This window comes from Tympanuchus pallidicinctus, unplaced genomic scaffold (genome assembly GCF_026119805.1).
Source record: "Tympanuchus pallidicinctus isolate F22 unplaced genomic scaffold, pur_lepc_1.0 scaffold19, whole genome shotgun sequence".
Lineage (NCBI taxonomy): Eukaryota > Metazoa > Chordata > Aves > Galliformes > Phasianidae > Tympanuchus > Tympanuchus pallidicinctus.
This window is the reverse complement of record NW_026294710.1, coordinates 7,563,659-7,580,378: the sequence shown is the minus strand read 5'-3', so window position 1 is coordinate 7,580,378 and position 16,720 is coordinate 7,563,659. Positions and strand designations below refer to the sequence as shown.

Genomic DNA, 16,720 nt, shown 5'->3' with positions numbered 1-16,720 from the left:
TTTTGTCTCATGAAAGGTTTAACAACATAAAGACTGAAATGACCATATCATCAGTGTTTCATCAATTTAATTAGAAGTGATTTAACAGAGATAGAATAGTTTATATGAGCAAAGTATTTAAACCTTTGTACTCCTAGCAGAGCAGGAAGGAGCATCAACTGCTAGCATCAGTGAGTTAGGAATTGGTTGCTACAGTTCCACAAGGTGGCACTAATAAGATGTAGAACAGTACAAATGAATTTGTGTTCTCTCAGTTCAGTGGAAGTGGTAATTCTCAAATTTTCTAAAGTGTTAAATTGTAATAGTGGTAATAGTGTTTTCAAGCTTTACACTAGAAAATACCCCCTCTTTTTTGTTTTAATGCAGATATGTTTTCATTGTGATGCAACAAAAAAATCATGGCAAAACCAGCAATTGTATTTTACCACACAGCACGTCAGTGTACTTGTGTCTGTTTTTTCAAAATAGCAAGATCATTAAATGCTTTTTTCTCTGTGTATAATTTAGAGTCATATCCGAAGCAGAAGAGGTTTTCCAATAATTTTTCTTTCATTTTTCAAAGAAGGATTTGTATTAGAAAGATTACAATTAGACTAGGAATTTACAAGTTATCACTGCAGCTTGGAGTTAAGGATTGAATAGAAGTGATCCCAGAGGCTCAATTGTGGAAATACTTGAGTAGGTGTTTTATCAAATGCATTACAGCATTTTTCACATCTATTAATTCAAAGATGTTGAGCTTGCAATTATCTTTTGCATGTAAGTATTTGAGAGATAAATTCTTACCATGTCCCACATTGTTTTTGTATTTTTTTTTCCAACTCTGAACCTTTTTCTGGATAGTACCTAAAGAAAGAAACAAATCATAATATGGACAGAAGAGTCGAAAATGCAACTTGATATATTTCTGTTGGTGTTTCATGCTATTCCCTAACTTGACATTGAAATTTGAATTCTGCATTTTGAGTTCTAGATCTTTATAACTTAACAACTGTGGGTTCTGAGATTTTCTCTGTGTTTTCCCCAGTTAGTTATGTTAAGGCCAAAATAAATGCATAGAAGTCCAAGGATCACGTACAAAAGCCTAAATCTCTGACTTCTGAACTTTGTTGGGCCTGGTATTCAGAGCAGTAGCAGTTACAACTTCTGGTTAAACCGAGAAGCATTAAGCTCTCATTTGAAAAGTTAGAGGCACTGTCATGGGTGTTTTGAAAAAGATGAATGCTGCTCAGTCGTTCACAAGAAAACAAGCCTTATTCTTATGACTGAATCGCACAGCTGTGCCCGTACCCATAAACCAAGGTCAGCATGCAGTCTGAAGAACTGTCCAGAATTATCCATAATGTTTAATTGTTAACAGACTCAATGGTATGGTTCTTGGCCTGTGGCAGTCAGCTCTCTCAAACAGTGTCTTGAGGAGTTCAGTTCAGGGATGAGCATGAACCATAGCTGATCCCAAAAGAAATCATAATGAGATCAAATGATGTGGGGGGTTGGAATAGGGAGGGAGGAAAGCAAAATAATGTAGCCATGGAGATGTGAGCCATGCTTTGCCCTACAGACTGAGAAAAAAAATGATTTATGTCCCAGTTTATTTAGTGCATAAATGTAGACTAAGTTTTCTCTAGCACATCACTGTCAGCAATACTCCTGAACATGCAGCTTCTCTTTTCCCTGTCCTTTCTATCAAAGCAAAGCTGCTTTACTTTTATTGATAAAACCAAATGAATCATGACTGTATCCCTTTAAGTTCTGAATCTAGCAGTCAAGGACAAAAGATTATGGTCCAGAATTTAGATGAAACTCAGTATTTGGCATTTCTTATGGCTAACCTAGTTAGGGTTTTCAGATGATAACTCTGAAGTTGTGCTTTTCATTAAAATTGGTCATAGATGCCTTTTGGTCTTAGCTACTTCATAGCAGAATCTGAAATTGTCTTCAAAATTCTATTCGGTTATGGGGATAAGTCAAAGAAGTAAACACAGTAAGGAAAGGAACACACTGAGCATAATCACAGCGATAGCTAGAAAACAACATAACATTTCCCTGATCTCCAGCAGAAGAGCTGCAAATTAATTAAGTGGTTTAAAAGATATGCTTGTGAGGGATGTAGGAGACAGACTGCATAATGAGGCATAGAAAAGCATTTTTGCGATTTTATTTAGAATTATAGTCTTGGTATGTTACTCTTGCTTGAGAAGTATACCTATTAGATATAAACTTGAAACAATTTTTCATCATATCTGATAATCTATATAAGCACATTAATGGGAAAAAATAATTTCCTAGATGATGCTGAAATTACTGAATTATTAATTCCTCTTTATTACAGCTTCTCTTGGTTTTCAATAATAGTAATTAAAAAAAAAACTTTTACTTTTTATCTGCAGTTACAAAGCTCAAATTAATATATTCTGAAATCTTACTGTCATGAATACCGAAGTTACATGATCTGATCAGATCATTTTCTGATTCAGTTTGTTTATCTAGTGGTGGAAAAAGTCTTTCACATTTCTACACGATTATGGTAAAATGGTGAGATTCATTTTACTTATTACTTTATGTTACTCCAATGGCAAAATGAAGAAATAAAATAGGGGGGGAAAGAAAAAGGCAACTGAGATCTGTAACCAAACCAGCCTATTTGTATATAGCTCTTCATTTCTATTTTCCTCACAGCTCTCTTGAGTGCCTTTATCACTTCATATGTATAGGAGTCAGAATCCTTCTGTTCACATTCATCTCTATTAGACTTTTTTCTTGTAGAGAGAAATTTGAAGTTAAAAAAAAAGGAAAATAATTAGCAAAATATTTAGTTTATGTGATTATTAAGTTCCTTAATAAAGTACTTCTTCCTCTACTTTCTGTAGCATTGTTTCTGTTAGGAAATTTCTCTGATTGAGAGCTGGATTTTTATTTTTTTATTCATTTATTTCCTTTCATATCCTTCAAAGGATTGTGGGATAAGTCAGGATGCAAGGACCTTTGGACCTCTTATCCCATGTCCTTCTGAAAGCAAAATCAGGACTAAATCAGACTGGGTTACTCAGGGCTTTATCTAATATCTTGAAGAATGCAGACTTAACAGCTTCTCTGGACAGCCTTTTCCTTTGTCATTCATTATCTGACTGTCCTCACATAGTTCTAAACATTTTTAATTTTTAATAAAGGTATTGCTTTACTCTACACTATTTACACTGAAAATAAATAATAATGATAGAAGACTTGTTTCAAATAGCGAATCAGTACATATTATTACCCTAAAAGAACTAATGCAGCATCAGATTTGAAGTCTTGGTGGTGGAAGTTAGGACTCTTACCCTTAAGAAAAGTTTCTAGACCATATTTGACCATCTTAACTTCTCCATCATGAGTGTATGACTTTTCTAGAAAAACTATATTTTCAGTAGTCCCATTGAGAACCAGACAGCTCCTATCTTTTATTTTTGTTTTAGTTTTTTTTTCTTCTTCTAATTCTTCCATTACTTTTTAATAATTTGAATGTTATTTTTGTACATGAAGAGAACAATTGGATCTCCCCTGTAAGGCTGGATTTTCTGTGGGGAAAGATTTGGGGAAAGAAGACCTGTGTGAAAGAGCTCTGGAACCTAGTGTGCTCACAAGATCTGAGATCTTTTAGAGAAGTACAGAGAAGGAATTAACAGGTCTCAGTGGCTATTTCAGATGAAAAACAACTAGGGATCAAAGATACTTGGCAGTTTTCTTCAACTTAAAAATCCGCTTACTTGGTGGAAACAAAATTTGAAAGGAGGAACAAATAAAGGGAGAAATGCTTATATCTATATCTATTCTCATTCACAATATTCCTAGTAAAAGTAATTAAACCTGTCTTATTTATTTATTTAAGTTTGAAAATCTTCTGTCTTCTTTGCAGGGGTGTCTATAAGAAAAAGGTATACACAGATTCATCTCAGTTCTTTGGCTGACATTGTATCATGTCACAGAAAATGCTAGCACAGAGCATGTTTTTTTGCTAAAATTGGCTTGTTAATTTGACTTTCTGACTCATTTTTCCAGCTGGTCTGTCATTCTACTCAATTCCAGATGAGGCAATGGGAAAAATAGAACTCTTTTGAATGTTCCACCTTCTTGCCAAACCAAGTAACAATTAAAAACTCAAATTTTCATTGCAGTTCTTTATCTCTGTTAATTATCCAAGGAACACTAAATCAGATATATTGTCCTCTGGTTGTTGTCAATATTTTAAATTCTGAATTCTTTATATATTAGTTGCAGATTTAACATGCTGCTTCTTTTCCCTAAATTACATACCATTTCGCAACTTGAGTCCAACACAGCGCTTTAATTTTATATTTGACATCAAATGCTAGATGATCCAGTCTAATTGCCTCGTATTTTATACACACACAAGCAAACCCACATGTCTCTTTTATACTTAATTAGTTGCTTTTAATCCAAAAGAGACATCAAATCACTCAACTATCTAGCTAGTGGTCTTTAGTTGATTTTGCCTTGTTTCACCATAATTTTTAAGAATAATGTAATCTTAATTGTTTAGTGAACACTAAGCCATGAACAGTTGTGTGTTCCCAAAAAAACAGAAGTGTCATAGATGGGTTGTGAGCTGAGAGATACAGATTTAAAACAACATGATATTTAACTTGTAAAAAATGGTAATTAAATAGAAACAGATCCATTAGAAGGGTTATAGCTGGCACTTTGTAAAAAAGGTCAAGAACAAATGGGAACAAGTGAGGGATGGCAAATGAAACTTGATTTTACAATGTGACACATAATAAAAAAGGTAAATGAGATGCAGACATATCAAAGTTATGTTCATACTAGCAATACTGATGTTTTCAAGGTAATTGAAGGTATTTTTCATCTGTCCCTGTCCATACAAACTATGAGAACAAAATTCAACATCAGACACATAATCATTCACGTGCCTGTCTGTGTAACTAAAACTGCAACTGGTTTGAGTTGTTACTGAGAAATGACCTTATATATGCTAATTTTATTAGAACTTCAATAGATTTTTTTTATTTTATTTTTTAAATCTTGCCTAAGTAGTTGTTTTAATTCTACCATAAGCAGAAACAAAGGGTTTGTACAGATAGAGCAAATCAAAACATATTCCTAATTTAAATGATGTCTAGTGGAAGGCTTGGTTTGCCCTTCCTCCATATAAGGGTCATCAGTAATAAAATTTCACCAACTGATACCTGTTGACTGATGATTTGCAACTATTCCTATCGCTCTTGGTTAATACATTGGCTCTGACTGCGTTACATAATTTCTGTTGCTTATTTGACAAATAAAGGTTTATGTAGCACATACTAAATAAAGTGAAGAAAAATTGAATGAATGCAACCTAAAAACTTAGCATCAATCAGGAAGTAGTTTGCAGGGAGTCTATGCAGCTTTATATTTAATGTATTTAAAGAAAACAGTCCTTTATTACTCAATCCCATGGAAAGGAATTCATATTTTATTTTCATATTATGATCTGTGTTTTGTAAAGTGAAGTGGTAAAGTTAAAGGTTCATGAAGAGATGCCTGAAAAGGAAAGACTGTGTGGCTGTAGGATAATCCTTCAGAGGGACATAGAAATAGTTATCAGCTTATTAAAACTGCTGGGAAAATATTTTTCCCCTTCTTCAGAAAAGTTCAGCTTCTGAGCAGAATATTCTATTGGAAACTGAAGCATAATATATAGATATAGATATATAGCTTTTTTCTGCATCTTGTATGATTTTTAATCTACATACAAACATACTGGGTTTTAATTATTTTATCTTATTTCATTAATTTATTATTATTAATTTTAGTTTATCAGTATGATAGAAGATAATGGCAACTAATTTAAAAAGAAGGAAATGTTAAAATAAGCGCACTAGAAAAAATAAAAAAGAATTCAAATGTTTTACAGAACAACCAGTATTAGAGCTTTAAAGCATGAAAGATGTATGAAAGAAAATTCTTAATGAGTTCTACTTGGTGGGACAAAATACAACACATAAATGTCATAATGCCAGTGACTCTATTGTACTGATATCAATTTACTTCAAATATTTTTTGCTTCAAATATATTTTTAAAAAAATCCAAGAATCATTAACTTGAGAGTCACAGCTAATTAATGTATTTAGTTAAGTTTTATGTTATGTCTTTTTGTTTGTTTTTTAATATGCTTAGGTACGTGTGTTCACATTTTCTGTTGGTCAACATAATTATGACAAAGGACCTATTCAGTGGATGGCCTGTGAAAATAAAGGTACTTTGTCTTTGAAGCTGTTCTTTGCTGGAGAAATATCTTTAACATTCTTTAAAAATTATTTTTCAGCCTAATTTGAAGCTTTCTTGTATTTTTAATCAGTTACAGAAAAGTTGATGAAATGTGTATATACATATGGATAAATAATAAGTTTTGTGTTTATTTGTTATTATATAATACAGTGTTGTAAGAAAAGTATTATTACGGTATTCATTATAATAATAATAAGATATTATGGGCAAATTTTGAGTGTTCTTGTTGTAATAGCTATCTATGGAAACATGGAACTGATGACAGATAAGAAAATTAGTGAAACCTGTTTTATATTAAGGAGCTTGGACAAAAGGATCTTTTGTTCTGTTGGTTGGCTGATTGAATTTTTTTTTTTTTTTTTTTTTCTACTCAAAAACTTAGAAGAGACCAGCTGACTTGCATTAATTTTCTTCCCACCCCCCTTTTTTTTTCTTTCTGTAAGAAAATATCGTAATAATTCTTTCTGTGATTCCTTAGTTTCTAAGTGCATCCTGAATTTATGATTTTTTTAAGTGGAAATTAAAAAAAAAGAATTAATGTAAGGAAGTAAAATTCTCCCAAAATTTCTGCATGAAAAATGTAGAAAGATGCAATTAGAATTAGTATGAGAAGAAAGCATCTCAGACACCATATAACTAGGGAAGGAGACAAGAGATAAAGATACAGTGCAGAAGAGAAATTTTTAAACATAAAAGATGCAAATATAGAAAGAGTAACGATAGAGAAGAATTTATAGCTTACCTGAACATGTCTATCGTAACCTCAGAAATCTCTCAGAATTCTAAGTTATGCAAGATGTTCTGTAGATTGCATTGTCAGATAATTACAGAAAATCAGCATTTGATTTTTGAACAAATTTTTAAAGTAATGTCTTTATATCTCTGAATACTATGTGCATTTAGTCTAAATTCTGTTAAAATAAATTCAGACCAGCTCACTTATGGAATTATCACCTATGTCATTTTATTATCAAAGGAAAATGATCATACTAATCTTTCCAAAATTGATGGAATTCTTTGCTTGCACATCCAAAAAAAGAATTTTTGCTTTAAATTTTTCTTAAAGCTTTTAATTTGTTATCAAATCACACATTACTTAAGACGAAGTATGTGAGAAACCTCATTACTCTTGCCTCTCTTATTCTGCTCTCCTTCCCTCTGATTTGTGGTCTGAAACTGGATCTTGGATCAGGAGCTTTATTTCTCCTTCTTTTCAGTCTTACTGATGAATATGGGCAATATTTTTAATTCAGACAAATAAGAGATAATATTGATAATGAATGAAGACATTTCTGATGTTCAGTTTAGAAGAAATGCTGGATACAATTTTTTGTTCTTTCCAGATTGCCTTATGTTTTTATGCTGTGAACTTCAGCACTGCAACAAACTATAATTATTTTTGCTTTCTTATATACATACATTCAACATATAATTCTGTTTCTATCACAGTGCTTTGAAACCACCATTAAGTAAGCTGGCCCTTCAGAGTAACTGAGAGTACAAGAATACAAATTCAGTACATTATCCTACTTTTAAAAACTACTAACAAAATTAATACATAATACAGTCTTGCTGCTGAAGAGTAACTAGGTTGGCCTGTATGGCATGTGTGTCCATGTGCTGATGTGGCATTGACAAAAAAAATGTTTCATTCATACATGGTACTTTCTATAAAGTTTTAATTAGAAATTATGAGTAAAATTAAATTCCCTAAGATGAAGAAACTAGAATTGTGTTATATTAAGAGTTATCTCTGTTCCCCATTTTAGGCTATTATTACGAAATTCCATCCATTGGAGCCATAAGAATAAACACCCAGGTAAGGACATCTGCAAAATGCAGATACAGTTGTAACACAAAAAGTAGGGTAATTTCTGTTCTAAACCATTTTCCAAGGTAGAGTACATTAAGAATGGAGAAAAAGTTGTAGTTTTCTTGTACATATGCAGTATTATTCTCTTAGAATAATGTTTTCATTTATTTTTTCCTTCTGCACAGTTACAGTAAGCCAATTTACAATATGACTTCAGTTACCCTAGCCAGCTAGCCCACAGCAGCTTGCATGCATGCAGGTCATGCTAGTACCCTCTAAAAATGACTGGCCACAGGCGCACAAACTAAAGTTTGAAATAATCAGCATCCTGTAACACTTTTCAGACAACGGCTTCATTCTGGGCTCAGTTTTCCTCCTTGCCTTACATGGTTCCTTTTTGATCCTGAGATTTGGCAGCAATTTTCACAAAGTTCTTTAAAACCAGATTTTTTTTATAAATATATAACCTTTCTAGACAGGTTTGCATTGCACGGAGAAGGCAGTGGGTCTGTATAAGGGCATACATCTGATAAAATCTCTGAACACAACTGAACAGAAACAGTGGCCTGATACAGTCCCAACTATTTGAGAGGTTCCTGAGTTAGTCTAACCAGCCGGGACAGACAGCTTTTCCTCTTCAAAATTCAGGGACAATTTAGAAGACATAAGTGCAGATAATTAAGGACACAGGATCCTGTAATTACATGATGCAATCCAAACTGACATCGTAGATGGACAGATATTTTTTTGTATTGTATGAAAGTTCACGTATTCAGATGTCCAGAAAAATAAAGAAATATCATAGAATTATTTGTCCATAACTTTTTTTTTTTTTTTTTTAAATAAAAATAAAAAAAATTTTTTGGCTTGAGTCCTTTGAGTAAGAGTCCTTTGATGCTGTTAAACTCTTCCAGATAGTGTCTGGCAAGAAATATCCCTAATATTTTAAGACAGATTGGAAAACTTAGAGTAAAAGAAGTTTGATGGCAACCATTCCCAAGTCAGACCAGAAATTTTACAACTTTTTAGATCACCAGCTCTATCTGCAGTGCAGAACTAAAGGAAGACAGGAACTATGCACATTTAAAATTCTGAAAGTTTAGTTTCAATAGGAGTTACACAGATTCTTCTTGTAGGACCTCACATAGTGATTACCACTCACCCTCCACCATCTCTTCTGAATTGAAGGATCTGTGATCTGCCCGTAATTTCACTGTGACGTTAACATCTAATTTTTGAATAGATATAATTGTTCAATAGATATAATTCAGTTCATGAAAAGAGAACAGTGGTTATAGATCTATATGGTCCAACTGTGATAGAGCAAGTGACACTGAAGTACAGGAATTGTCTTGGCAGTGCATACTGCAGTCTGAAGACTGAGATGTTGGGTAGTAGAATTATAAAATAAATATGTAAATAAAATATTTGTGTTAGTGGTGTATGTTGACATTTTTCACTAATCTTTTTCTTTTTTTTTTTTTTTAATGTTGCTTTTGTTTTCTTACTGTTATTAGTGTTCTTACGCTGTTTCTGGACATGAATCTAATAACTGCTTTCTGAAAAGTTTATTACACTTTTTGGCAGGAATATCTGGATGTTTTGGGAAGGCCAATGGTGTTAGCTGGAGAAAAAGCCAAACAGGTCCAATGGACAAATGTCTATCTGGATGCTCTGGTATGACTGTTATTTATTAGAGTAAAATTCTTGGTCTGTCCCGAAGAAAGGCATAGGATATCAGTTAACATAAGGCTCCATTCTCCACAGTCCTAATGAATTTTTTTTATTATTCCAAACATAATATTCTTCCATTTCCAGCATCTGAACACTTCAGTAGAGCAACTTTCTGAAGAACTAGTGCCAACGTGCTGGTTTTTGCTTGCATCTGGTATTTTCATTACTGTTCTCAACTTTAACAGAGAAAAGCAATTCTACACACAGATCCTTAGGTAGAAGTCATCAATGTTCACAGATTAACAAAAACAAAAAACAGCAAAAATAATAATAATTAAAAAAAAAAACCACCAGTTTTCCAGTTTTATACTTGTGCTGCAATAGAGATCATCAGTTATATTACTGTTGTGAAGGGTTTTTTGTGTGTGTGGAGGGGGGAGGGTTGTTTGCTTGGTTTTGTGTTAGGGCTTTTTTGTTTTTGTTTTTGTTTTCCCCCAAGCACTGAGGGGAGAATTAAACCTTTCAGTTTTCACTGGGTATGTGTACAAATTTTGAACATGGATCTTTAAATTACCATAGTTGTAATTACTTGCTTGCTCAAAGCAATGATTTCTTTAATTGGACAGTGTATATAATTGGAAAACAAACAAAAAGTTCTATGAAATACTTTCTTTACTGCTAAACATATCACAAGTCTTGTAAAACAAACATATTCAGGGAACTGCAAACATCAAAGTATTATTAGCAGCAATCTAATCTGTTGCTCTAGATAACCTCCTTCTGAGTAACTCTATCTAGACAGAAAATACTGTTAAATGGTCATCTGGAACGATGTATCTATTTAAGGTCACATGGTCATTAATGTCATGTCAAAATCCACATCTTCCTGTCAGTCAGCATTATTGTAAATTTTTATCAGTACATCATAGAACTGAGCAAGACACACAGGGGAACCCATTTTTCTTTGGAATTTCAATGACCAGAAGTTCATTACCCATGTTTTCTGGGTTACTGTTGAGGTACTTACTGGAAATATAAAGGATGTTGTGACGAAAGTTCTTATTTTCTGTACATATCCTGTTGTAAAGCCAAAGCTAAATTTGTAACTTGGAAAAGAAAGAGATCTGCTTAATGAAGAGTGACATCTGAAAAATTCTATCATGTCACTGTGTGTTTTCATTGGATTAATTCAGTCTTTCCTTCAAGTTTCCTGCATAAGTGTGGTTTGTAAGCATGTTTGTAAGTGTGTATATAATCATAGGCATATTTGTGTGTGTGCATACATATGCATTTATAAAAAACAGGGCATTTTAGTAATAATATTTATTAGGTGGAGACCAACTCATACTAAGCTATCAGAGGTAAAGGTTGAAATCTGTTGACTTTCTTATCACGAAGGAGGGCACAGATACAGGCTTTTTCTCAAGTCTTGGTGTTAGCAGCAATTAGAATTTGTGGCAATGTTCATTTGTAACAATGGTTCTTTATCGTAAGCATTTATTTTTTTTTCCCCCTAATCCCTATTTCCCTGTGAATATTTGTTATTAAACTGAAAAGTCTTTTTATTCCCTCTGTATGTGTTTATTTCTTAGGAGCTGGGACTTGTGATTACAGGAACTCTGCCTGTCTTCAATCTAACAAAAGAACAAAATGGAAAAATAGTAAGCTGTTATTTAAAGCAAGCAAGCAAGCAAACAATTAAATTTAATGCTAAACTCCTAGAAAAATGTGCATTTTGATAGAACTTTCTACAATTAAATTGTCTTATATGTCAGAAATAAATAGATTGGCTCTAGTTCCCTGTTAACATCTTGTGAAAAAGAAAGTTCAGGTCACTCATTTTGTTGTTCTGAGTTTCAGGGTATGACATTCCTTGTTTTATCTCTATGACCTGGTGGCAGTGTGAATGAGCAAAGTGCTCAGGAGATGGGAAGTAGAAAGTGACATTTTTTAGGCCTTGCCAGGAAGGAAAGCCAGATAAATATAACAAATCTGTGAAGCTCTGACAATTCAGGGTAAAAGGCAATGATGCAGACTTTAAATGAATTAGTTGTAATGATTATAAAAAATAGCACTGTGGGTACAAGTTAAGATCTAAGTATTAAGTTTTCTAGTGCTGTTACAGTCTAATAAGTTTAATTGTCAGCTGCCCAACCTGAGGGTGTATTTACAGGTCTATATGGATACTAGTAACTCATAATAGTTTGACAAGCAATATATTTTGCTTGTTTTGTTCTTGCATTTATTGTTTGTTCATCCAGGAAAGCATGCATTATCGTCTTTTGAAACAATTTCCGTACTCTGGACTAAATTATGTATATTATCTTTAATCACATTAGTTATTATTAAAAATATTTAAAATAGACCCAGTAATAAATAGGCAACTTTTCAAGTACTTTTGTCAAACAAGAGATGAAGGCAAAATTTAAATTCACTGACTCTCAGTTATCCTGTATTGTGAATATGTCAAACATGACCTAACATTTTGGAATTTTGCCAGAACCAGTTGATTCTTGGAGTAATGGGGGTTGATGTCTCTCTGGAAGACATAAAAAAGCTGACACCTCGATTTACGGTGAGTTGGTTGTGTTGCTAGTTTTTCTTTATATATGATTTATGTATGATTTCTTTGTGTGCTCTTTCATCAGTCATGTAGCAACGACTGGAAGTGAGTCAAAACACCAGCAGGCTTCTTTTCATATACTCTTTTCCATTGTTGTAGATTTTCTGACCAGGCAAACCCAGGCTTCTGTGTGAATTGTCCATCAGAATGCATCTGTAAAAGCTAACTTTTTCACAAGGGGATATATTCCAAGTATTTATTATTCTGTAGCCTTAGGCATTGCTGCTCAGTGTTTGATTCCTACCAGAGTCCAGAGTATATAATTAACTATAGCTAATAATAATAATACCATTTTTAGAGGACATTTATTTATATATATTTATATATATTTATATGTTTATTTATATATAATAATTTTTAAAATATATGTCTGTCTATACACTATTCAATATGATTGATTTCTATACTCAGACATCTAGCTAGAGAATTTCTAAGAAAATACCCATTACTGTGGAAAACTACATCTGGGGAAATAAAGAATATCATGAATTTTACCAAAGGCACATACAGAGTCTCCCATCTAGGATGGGCAAATCCCATGCCACAGTACAGTCTTTGGACAGATTGCCTGAAAAAGTAGGAAAGGAATAGCAGGGTTCATAATGGAGGACAAGTTGAACAGAATTCAGCAATCGGTCCTTATAGGAGAGGTCAGCTGTGTAGTGAGCATACTCAGTATACTTCTTTCAGTGAAGGATTGGGCCTTGTGAACTCCACATCAGCACAAATTATTCTCCTAAGTTTATGATTCTAAAAGAGTAAACTTTTCTTTTAATTTTTTTCTGGATTAATATCTCACATACTTCATGATGCTTGAAGCAATACATTTTCCTCAATGTAACTATTTCTGGAAAGCTACTGGTTAATCTTTCGTTATTACTTAGGGATTTACTACGCTAAACTTCATTTCTTTCTTTCAGCTTTGTCCAAATGGATACTACTTTGCAATTGATCCTAATGGGTACGTGCTACTTCATCCAAATCTTCAACCAAAGGTATGAGAAATTTTGTTCACTGTAATACGGGGACATTGTGCGAAGTAATATGAATAAATAAGAGCTGCCTAAATTATCAGAGAAAAATAATAATGAATTCTCCATTGTGGGGTGTCAGGAAAATCCACGGTTTATGTATGGCATCATCCAAATCCACTTAGGTAGCAAGAAGATGAGCATTGATTTTTGTTGAATTTTGTTATAAGTGAAATAAGAAAGATGTATATTTTACACAGACATCTATAAATATGAAATAAGTATTTCAGTATATGTATTAACAAAGAAAAAAAAAAGAACAAACAAAAAAACAACCAGAGATAGGTGTAATATTACAAAGAAGTTGTACTGTGTTACAAGATGCCATTGAAGCAAACTCAAGGGAGTTTACTAGTGTATGTTTATTATTTGATGTTTTCTTATTTCAGAAGTTTAAACTTTAATACTTACAAAACCACAGAAATCAGGGACAATCACACACTATTTTTACTTGTATTTTCATATTTGTTTCTTTGCTTACTTTCTATTTACCAGAGATGAAACCTGAGCTGCAGAGTTGGGGTGGATCAGACCATTTACTCTTTTCCAGAATGCTAGATTTTAATTCAACTTATGAAAGGTCTTTCAGACATAAAATCTATCTAAATCTAATTAGGATGTAATTTTCTTGAGAGTTCAGTAAACTTTAAAACCAAAATTTCACTCTAGATTCATAGCCAATAATAGTAGTCTTGATCCTGTATGAACTGATAAATTACATGTATTGCCTTGTGGGAGTTGCCTCCTTGGCTTTGATGAGATACTTCAAGGTGAATGGCTGAACGTTTTTCAGAAATCAAAACTTCAGTCTCTGTTTTAATGAAGGATTGCTTCATGTCAACAAATCTTCTGTTTAATGGAATATTTCAAAATGCCTTAACTCTGTGAGAAAGAAACTTTGAGCAGTTTTGTCCTCAAGTTGTTCACAATGCAAAAATACATCATTCTACAAGAGAAAAATGGTTAGAGCTGAATTAACAAAAACAAATAAATAAAACCACTGTGGGTTGATAGAAATGTATGGATAGTGTACTAATAAAAAATCTACAATTAATGATGAATCATTGTAGGTACTGAACATCAAAGAATATATCTGCATAGTTCAGGTGCCAATATTAAAATTTCTTATTTAGACAGTTTGAACAATCTCTGGACAAGATAAATGCAAGTTGTGAGTACAACTTGAGGCAAGAAAGGCAACTGTCCTCTTTTGTTTGTTCACTAGAATGTCCTACTGTAGCTACAGAAAGGATAGCAGACCCTTTGTTCAGTACTTCACAATATTTAACTACAAATGGCAGAGAATAAATGAAGAATTCATTTACATACTTTAGTGATTCGTTTAATTCTCAAGCCAAGGGAATTTGAATTATGAATATGTGAGTTAACTTTCTGAAGTAAAGAATGTGTTTGAAATCTTTTGCCAAGTGTGTAGGAAAACACCAACAACGTGCTTTTGGAGAAGGAGTAACTTGATCTTAGCTGTTGATGGAGTATCTCTATTGATTTATTTCAAGAATACCCTTGAAAAAGAAGAACAAGAAAAAGACAGACTTTGATTAGGTTTTAAAAATTTACAAGCACTTCTATTTCTATATATACACATTTGATTTTCATGATGTGATAAAAAACTAGAAGTTTTGATTTGATGATTATGTTTAATGAATTATTCTGTGACAAATAATTGCATCATTCTCTTTCCTAGAGATGAATAGAAATTTAGATAATGGCAGGTAGTTTACGTTTTCCAAATAAAACTAGAATTTTGTTAATAGAAGGAACATAAAATAAAGCAATGTAGCATTCTTCTTTTAGGCATCATCTTGTGAGGAATTAATAAATACAGGCTGTGTTCACCTCATGTGCAATCATTGTACTGTGTAAGAGTAAAGAACTTTTGTTAGAGAATGAAAAACTCAGTTCCAGCTAAACCTAGACAGACTGCAGCCGATTATGAGGAAACTAATTGTCATGGTTTCTTTGTGTAGATGCCTTGTTTTTTTTTAAGTTAAAATAATATAGAATAATATAGATTTAGACTATATTGAAAAAATGCTATTTTATGTGATCTGTTTTATGTGATAGAATAATGTCTAAATGTAATATTAAGCATATGCATTATTATTGTTGTTGTTATTAACAGTTACACAGGCTAGACTTTTTCACTCCCAGTTTGTTTGGGGTGGTGCATGCTATACAGACTGATACAAGAACTACGTTTTAAAACTAAGGTACACTATGAAGAAAGATATATTTAGAATTCATGAGCTTTCTTTAACATGTCATTAATTTTAGTTGAACATCCTGGTAGCCATTAACGTATCAACTAACAACATCTTAACCCTCTTTGGCAGCAATTTTTCAGTAGATGTAAGCTAAAACATAACTTCGTCTTTACCTTTGAAGAGGTGAGGGTGTATCAAACTTTCAGTAGTACCTTCTTCTGAATGCCTTTCCTTCTGAAAATTTTATCTGAAATCAAAACTGGTTCAACACAATATTTTGGGGAATTTTCTTGCAATAGCATCTCATACACACACACACACACAAAAACCTTTAGAAATTCTGAACTTGTAAATCTGTTTCTACAACTGACAAAAAAAATTTAGAAAGACAGATTGAAAACAGGTTAAAAAATCTAAGGAACTTTCCCTTTTGTTTTGTTTTGTGCGTGAAAACTGTGTCAAACCATAACATTGGAAATATTTTTTAACCTTTCAGTTTAACACAGTTTTAAACTAAATAAAACATATGTATTTATAATTTTATATTACATTTTAAGCAAATAATTTTATATTTTCTGCCTATGTACTCTGTGTGTGTTTTCTCGTTGTCCTGAGAAAGAGCAGGTGCCTGTCTCGCCAAATAAATGTAGCCACTGGATTGAGTGGTTAGTCTAAATTAAGTATATGTTAACAAGATGAGTTCTAATTAGATAAGAGTTGAAAAACAGCAGATAATTGTGGTTTTTTTCTTTTTTTCTTTTTTTTTTTTAATATAATTTCTAAGGATTAGCATTCTTTTCTTCATTCTCATTATGATTGTGATAAAAATCCAAGTAATGATAATTATAAAATCGCACATGCTTTCATTATGGTCCAGTATTTGGTTATATGGTTTACATTTTTGAAAGAAATATAAGAGGAAGGTAGATTTAGAGCAGATGGAACTGTAAACAAGAAGTGCAAAAGGTGAAACTTCTCCACAGTTTAGTTCTGGCAGAGTATGGGGGGAGGGAAAGCTCTGTTAACTTCATTCACACTGTTTAAAATTTGTCTGTTTTTTGTTTC

At 32.6% G+C, this 16,720-nt stretch overlaps 1 protein-coding gene across 12 annotated transcripts in view; it reads left to right on the top strand.

The window, feature by feature from the left end:
- CACNA2D1 (calcium voltage-gated channel auxiliary subunit alpha2delta 1) overlaps nt 1-16,720 on the top strand; it is a 354,437-nt gene that overhangs the window by 293,388 nt on the left and 44,329 nt on the right. For 9 of the 12 annotated variants that reach the window (XR_008206210.1, XM_052680848.1, XM_052680846.1 and 6 more), the window contains exons 13-18: nt 6,179-6,257; nt 8,059-8,108; nt 9,690-9,779; nt 11,369-11,437; nt 12,277-12,351; nt 13,320-13,394. Coding sequence is in view for 11 of the 12 variants with exons in the window: in XM_052680848.1 (XP_052536808.1) it covers nt 6,179-6,257; nt 8,059-8,108; nt 9,690-9,779; nt 11,369-11,437; nt 12,277-12,351; nt 13,320-13,394 (438 nt within the window). In the remaining variant the exon portion in view is untranslated. Of the gene's footprint in view, nt 1-6,178; nt 6,258-8,058; nt 8,109-9,689; nt 9,780-11,368; nt 11,438-12,276; nt 12,352-13,319; nt 13,395-13,925; nt 14,485-15,573; nt 16,391-16,720 lie in introns of those variants that run through there. The other 3 variants (XM_052680854.1, XM_052680853.1, XM_052680855.1) reach the window with 3 other exon arrangements.